The sequence below is a fragment of the Geospiza fortis genome, unplaced genomic scaffold, assembly GCF_000277835.1.
Source record: "Geospiza fortis unplaced genomic scaffold, GeoFor_1.0 scaffold72, whole genome shotgun sequence".
Taxonomy (NCBI): domain Eukaryota; kingdom Metazoa; phylum Chordata; class Aves; order Passeriformes; family Thraupidae; genus Geospiza; species Geospiza fortis.
The window spans coordinates 2,715,044-2,722,256 of NW_005054338.1; the positions used below are offsets into that span (position 1 = coordinate 2,715,044).

Genomic DNA, 7,213 nt, shown 5'->3' on the forward strand with positions numbered 1-7,213 from the left:
GAAAAACTAGCTTTTCCTGCACTGAGTGTTTTTTTTTTATCTCATTAATACCAGTAAAAAATGGTTAAGCTGGGGAAGGGGAGGCGTCTAACAAGGAAGACCTAACCTCAAGGAACAGGAATGACATGAACGAACAAGAAAGATTTATCTACTCTTGTACATTTCTGGTGCCACAGATTTCCTTCTGTCTTCTTTCTTGGCCTACATCTGTGACAAAAAGCTGGAAGATTTCAGTGGCTACTGCAGCAGAGGAATTATGGTGGTGAGGATAAGACTCAAAATCCTCACAACTCCATCTGTTTCATATTGGAATCAGGGATAAGGACTTCTTAGCTTCTCTCATGTTTTTGGACCTAGCTCCTCACAGCTTCTTTCCTCTTTCCCACAGCAGCCCTGGCTACATCAAGGCAGGGTTCTCACCCCCTTCCATGCCCATCCCTCTCACAGCTTGCAGGAAGCATTTGTGCCTCTGGCCAGCCCCTCATACCCCAGATGCTGATGCCAAGCTGATCCTGCTGCTTTCCAAGGGAAGTGTGTCTCCTTTCCAAGTGTTGTCCAACAGCTACCTGCTCCTCACTGGGGCTCCTGGGCTCGCTCTCCCCTTGCTGCTGCTGAGGCTGTGGGGGAGAATTAGGGCTCCCATCACTCCCCCACCCAAAAACTGCATCCCTCCCACTGGGATGGTGGCATGTGGATTGTGAAAAGCCCAGAAAAAGGTACCCAGATGTCCTAACTCTTTGTTTCTGTTGTCTCATATTGTCCTAATCCAAATTGTCCAAATTATTATTACTCTAACAATATTGCTATTTTTATAACCATTTTATTATCATTAAACTTTTAAAATTTAAAAATCCCCAAGTGATTGGTGTTTCTCACATGGATGCTGGAGCTGAGCTCTCCAGGTGAGCATGGAGGAGGATGAGGGCCCCATCTGGCCCTCCAGCTGGGTGGACAAACCTCCAGGTCATTCCTGCAGTTTAGTGCCCATTTTCTTTGTTGTCTCCATGTTGCCTCCATGCAGACAAAGCACCCTGTTGAGGCTTATTTCCGCCCCTGCTAGAAATGAGAAGTGCTGGAGGAGAGGAGGAGGGCACAGAGGCTGCACCGATGTCCCATCCCTGCCTGCTCACAGCAGAAAATCTTTTCACCTGCCAGGAGCTACCACTAGGCAAGGCAACACTGGATGGTTTTTGACCCTGAAAATGAACTTTAGGAGGATTTTCCTAGTCAAGTGCTTGCTGCTTTTATTTCCCAGTGTACAATGTGAGTTTTTCTTACGGTTTTCTGCTCTTGTGGGCTGATGTTAAAATTGCATTTTAAAGCATTTACAACTTGGTGGGCTGCTACTGATAAGGAACTTGTTCCACTTTTCCAATGAGTGAAGACATCTGGGTTATTGCTATTATTATTTGATTTAATTTTCAGCCAGGGGGAGGGCAGGACCTGAGTTTCCTATTCCAGTTATAATAATAAGCTGTAAAGAGTTTTGGTTTTAAGTTAATGAGCCTTAATTTGACACATGTGTAATGAGAAATGTCAGCATACAGTTTGCTTTCTGCCCTCAAGGCAGCTTGTACTACATTAGAGATCCAGTTCACTGTGCATTATCGCATGTAATTTCCTTTTCTTATCAAAGATGTGCAAATCTTTTGAAAGTGCAATTTATATTCTTCCATAAATATTAACAGAGTGATAGATTTCAGTGTCTTTAGTGGAGCTGAAGTCTAAGATGTGAAAACAGCAAGCAACTGCATATATTTTTTATATTTTGCATATTATTGTTCTCATTATTTTTTAAAATATTAATCTAAAAACTTAATTAAGGTGTTAACTCATAGATTAGAGAAGGTTTTAAGAGATGGAGACAATACAAGCCTGCATAATTTTTTTCCCCTCTATTTCATTCCACTAAGTTTGTATGTATGGCTGTTTAATGCTTTGCTTTTCCTTCAGAACAAAATTAATAGATAAATAAGGATTTCTTCTTTTTATGTACACAATCTATAAAACATCTTCCCCAGCAGAAATAAGGATTATTCCCTTGAATAGAAAATAGTTTCAGAGACTTCCTTCCTTCTCTAAAATTACTATGGGAGCTTTTTCTTTTAACTCTTTCTTGTGACTGTGAGTGAGCTGAAGCCCCTCAGTTAAAACCTTTCTGCCCTTTGGAGCACATTTTAGTGGGCATTTTTATCAGAAGTATTGTTTCATTAGCTAAACAGATTTTTAGTATCATACATGTGGGGTACTCAGCTTTCCACTAGAAAGACTATGGAGATCAGATCAATATTTAGAAATGTCTCTGGTCCACAGAGATGCCATTGAATTATCCTTGAAAACTCAGATTACTTTTTTCCTTTACTTTCAGAGAGAAAATATAAGTAGTGTCTGTTATGCAAAGAAATCCTATTACTAGCTCTAAATACTCGTTCATGATTGAGCAGAAACAAGTATCAGAAATCAAATATTGGGGTATAATGTGTAGTGTCATCTGTGTGGGGCATAGCTGCTCCCAAGGCTGTTTAGTTGATAACTTTATTTCAGGACATTTCATTAGATATATCAAATACCTTGCAAGAAAGGCAATGCTGGAAAAACAACCTCTCTTTGGAGGTGGTGAATTGCCAGAAGCACTGCAGCATTAATGTTCTTGTTGCAGAGGCATGCTATTCTAGTTCTCTGATTATCTCTAATATTGTTAGTTTAATGAAATAGCCACTGGCTTTCAGTTTCCCCTCTGTGGTGCCATTTATCATTATCCTAGATACAAGGAGTGAAGGACTGTAATAAAAATATGCATAAACACAGGCTTTTCTCTCTGTGGGGAAAAAAGTACTTAAAATACATAAAATTAGGGCAGAATCAGCTCTGTGTGGTGATGGGAAGGGAAATCTCCTCCTGCTGATTGGCTTCACCCTGTAAATTGAGGAGGAATGAACACAAGAAAATGCCAAACTAAATAAGCTGTGCCTCTGAGCTTGTGCCAGTGAGCTTATCCCACCTGACACTTGCACACGGATTTCGCCCTCCTCCTGCAGGTTTGTCCACCTGCCACGGGGGTGGGGACAGTTCCTCTCTTGAAATGACCTCCCAGGGAACTTTCCCAAGTGCTGGCTCACCAGAAATGGGCCCTGCAGAGGCGGTGGCTGCAGGGGAGCGGGCAGAGCCCCCGGGCACTGCTCCAGGAGTGCATCCTCCCCACTGCTGGAAATGTGAATGTTTAGTGAATATGCCCTTTGGCAGCCCCATGCTCAGGTGCTTCCCAGTCCTGACACCACCTTTGGGAAGCTCCTGCTCCTCACTGTCTTGGAGAAGGGACCTGGAATCAAAGGAAGAGAAAATATTTTTGGTTTTTTTTTTTTTTAGCCATTGCTTTTCTTGTAATGAGTCCTGCAGCCCCTCAGATGCTGGTAGCTGTTTCTCCCTGCCTTACTTGCCCCATGGGGATCCTGTGCTAGAAAAATCAAGTGGATGCATTGCAGTGGGGCAGAGTAACTGGGATGGGAGAGGGGGGACACTGCTGTGGGGGTGCCTCCAGTTCAGCGCCCTACACTCACCCACAGATTGATGTTGGCTGCTATTATTATCATCATTGCTATCACTGGGGTTGCTGAAATGATTCTGCTGTCCAGGGATGTGACTGTTTTTGCTGTTTGCAGTTCTGGGTACCAGCCTGTGCCATGTGCAAAACATAAGAGTGACCTTCTTTTCAGGAAGGGCTAAGTTCATGTTAAACTGAATGGGAGGCCATGAATCTTGGCATCCAGAGTCACTCCAAGTAAGTCAGCCAGGGTATAAATTCAGCTTTTGAAAGCTGGGCCCTTCACTTTCTTGCCTCTCAGAATTAAATTGGATGCTGTCATTTATCTAATGAACAATCAAGAAATATTTTGGAGTGGGAGAAGAAGATGGCATCAGTAAAGCAGAGAGGCTTGGGCAGCTCAGGAAGGGGGTGGCATAGCAAATGACAACCTTTGGTGCCTGCTGGAGACAACTGAGGGGCTGGCTGTGCTTCCCTCCACAGGCTCCAGCACCAGCTGGATTTACAAGGCAGTGAACGAGACAGCTCTTCTCAGCATCACTGCTCCTGGGAGCATCTACGAGGCCATGTGGAGGAGAGGGCCAGAAAGGCTGGTTCAGATCAGAGAAAACAGATCCAAGCACTTTGTGAACAAGGAGCAGTGCAGGTGTGCCATACTCCGGAACGGGACCCTGCAAATCCAGCGCCTGCAGAAGGAGGACAGTGGGCGCTACACGGTGCAGGTTTATCAGAAGGATGGACAGCTGAAGGCAGAGGAAAATACAATGTTATTCGTTCAGGGTGAGTTTTGTCTTTGCCATACCATGCCCAGGACAGCTGCACAAGATTTGGGATTCTCTGCTCTCTCCCACAGCCTTTCCTACTTGGTGCCCTCCTTGTTGATTAGGAGTGGGAGGACTTCTGTAGGACTACAGCAGCCTGCCTCTCTTCTCCCTTCTCTTGCTCTGATTGATGGCCTCGAATCCCCAGCTTCTTTCTGGCTCCCCTGTTTGTCAGCCAGCAGGTTCCTAGCTGTGCCCAAGGAAGGAGCTGTGAGCAGGTTCACACTGGCAGCAGGGTGAGGGTGGCCAGCCCTCCTGCAGCACCACAAACAGTGCTGGGACCCTGAGAGGGTACTGGGCTTCCAGAAACCTCTGCCAGGACCACAGCAGCCTGTGTGGGGTACAGCTGTGGCTGATGCACTGTGAGTTTTGGGTATTTCTGGTGCCATTTTATGGATACTGAGTTATGACTTTTGTTCTCTGGCCACTGGTCCAGCAAGCTGAGCAATTTGTGTGCCAGCCCCTTGAGGAGAGCTCAGGAGTCCTGATGGCACTAAATGCCTTCATTCAGCCAATGGAATCCCACTCAATTTTTGCTCTAACATACAAAATAGCCAGCAGTCACCTCCCCTGAGACAAACCACAATAGGAGCTGAATTTGCAGTGGAAGAAGACCCCTGCACCCTATCCTTGCACAGCACAACACAACAAATAGAAAGGCTGTGCTCTTTGAAGCATAGTCAAGCCCACACCTGGGGATTTCAGCTGCTTGGGTTCAAAGCATGAGGGCAGCCTCCATTCCTGTGCTGTATCTTGTCCTCAGAGATCAGAGCAGTAGAGCCCAAAGGCTTTGGGGTGAGTAGGGATAATGGGGATGGCTATTCTGCTCCTTAGGAGCTGCTGTGTCCTCTCCAGACCTCTAAGCTGTAGGACAGCACAGGTTTTTTCTCCAATAAGGGGATAGCTTTGCTCTGTCCTTCTTCAGTCATTGTCCACATCTTTGCCAACACCTTGAGTTTGTGGCACCAGCTGGGATTGCAGAAATGATGCCTTATTGAGGCAGCAATGACAGCTGGAATGGCTTTAGCAGGGTTTCTGTGCAATGGGAGGCCCCTTTGTGTCTAAGGGGCTGCTGAGCAGCGAGGGTGTCTCACTGCTTTGGGAGCTATTACTGTAAACAGATTCAGGAAGTCATCAGGGCCTGATGCTTCTTGCTCATGTTTGAAGACACTCTGCTGTCATTGGGGTGTCCTCATCTCAGGTCAGGGCTAATGCTCCAGCCCAGCTGGGTGCTGCATCATTTCCTCTGCTGTGCAGCACAGAGGTTGCATTACCTCTGACGCGTGGTTTTGGAAGTCCTGTAGTAACTGTTGGGTCTGCGGCTCTGAGTCCCTTCCACCCGCCTCAGGAAGACTCAGCTTCCTCCCCGCACCTGCCTGGTGTCCAGCTCTGCTCTACTGGGCCAACCAAGTAGGCTACTGCTCTGCATTTTCTTTGTTGTTGCCTTGTTACTTCTGCAGTAGAGGTCTAATTTGCTCTTCATCCTTTTGTGATCTCATTAGCTGCTGATTTGGGGTTTATTCTCTGTTCTGCTCAATTCTCTATTATCTGTAGCAGAGGCTTTCAAGAGGAGAAACTCTCTCAGATGTGCCTGTCCCTTCCCTTCTTTTTCAGAACCTGTCCCTCAGCCAGTCCTCATGGCTGAATGCAGGAATAAAAGTGTGTCTGTCAAGTGTGAAGCCAAACAGAAGGCCAAGGATGAAGTATTCATAATAGAGCTGACCCAACCCAATGGCAAAAAAATCCAAAAGAATGCAACAGTGCTGGAATGGCACGGGTGGAATTCTGGGACGTTCCAATGCGTTGCTAAGAACCAAGCCAGTGAAAAAATGGCTGAAAAAGTAATTAACTGCTCAGGTAAGCAATCTCTTTTGTCAGAATGTGCTAGGGTGGACCACTGCCGAGGGCAGTGGGGTGTGAGAGGGGTTTTGCTCCTCCCCTTCTCCTGTGGGGAGATCCATTGTGTTTTTTCTCCTCGCCATAATCATGTCTATCAGTGTGGTGGTTGCCCGCTACCCATGGGTGTGGATGAGTTCTCCCACAAGGGGAAAAATAAGCTGCTTGGACTCTTCAGCTTGGCCTAGAAATCAGGAGGGAAGTTCTGGAGGATTTTTCTTTAGGGTTGCATATGTGACCGTGTTCACAGGGGTCCGAGGATGACGGAAGAGACGAGGATCTGACTCCAGGTTTCAGAAGGCTGATTTATTATTTTATGATATATATTACATTAAAACTATACTAAAAGAATAGAAGAAAGGATTTCCTCAGAAGGCTAGCTAAGAATAGAATAGTAAAGAATCATAACAAAGGTTTGTGGCTCGGCCTCTCTGTCTGAGCCAGCTGGGCTGTGATTGGCCATTAATTAGAAACATCCAACATGGGCCAATCACAGATCCACCTGTTGCATTCCACAGCAGCAGATAATCATTGTTTAAATTTTGTTCCTGAGGCCTCTCAGCTTCTCAGGAGGAAAAAATCCTAAGGAAAGGATTTTCCATAAAAGATGTCTGCGACACGCATGGGTCAGATAAGCATGGTTCAAATGTACCAAGGTTTTCCTATTCAGCTAACCACAGGTGCAGCAAAAGGACTGAAAGGATTGCATTTTAAATGGGAAGAGTCATGCTGAAAATGATTCAGTAGACAAAAGAAGTCATCACAGTTGTCACCCTCCCACGTAAAAATTCTGCAAGTTAAGGCACAAACAGAGGACAGATCACACTGGTGTGACACTGGGTGTGGTGTTTAAAGTTCAGAATTCCAGTGCAATGCTGGGGAAAAGTCCTTGACTTTGCCAGGCTTGGGTTCATCCCGCCCAACCATGAGTGCTCTGCTGACAGCATTCTCTTAC

At 45.7% G+C, this 7,213-nt stretch overlaps 1 protein-coding gene across 1 annotated transcript in view; it reads left to right on the forward strand.

Moving 5' to 3' along the window:
* The first annotated feature begins 1,156 nt into the window (after positions 1-1,156).
* LOC102040268 (T-cell surface antigen CD2) overlaps positions 1,157-7,213 on the forward strand; it is a 10,295-nt gene continuing 4,238 nt past the window's right edge. Inside the window, 3 exon segments of the mRNA XM_031058133.1 lie at positions 1,157-1,263; positions 4,025-4,321; positions 5,977-6,219. Of these exon segments, the coding sequence (XP_030913993.1) occupies positions 1,203-1,263; positions 4,025-4,321; positions 5,977-6,219 (601 nt within the window). The 5' untranslated portion in view covers positions 1,157-1,202.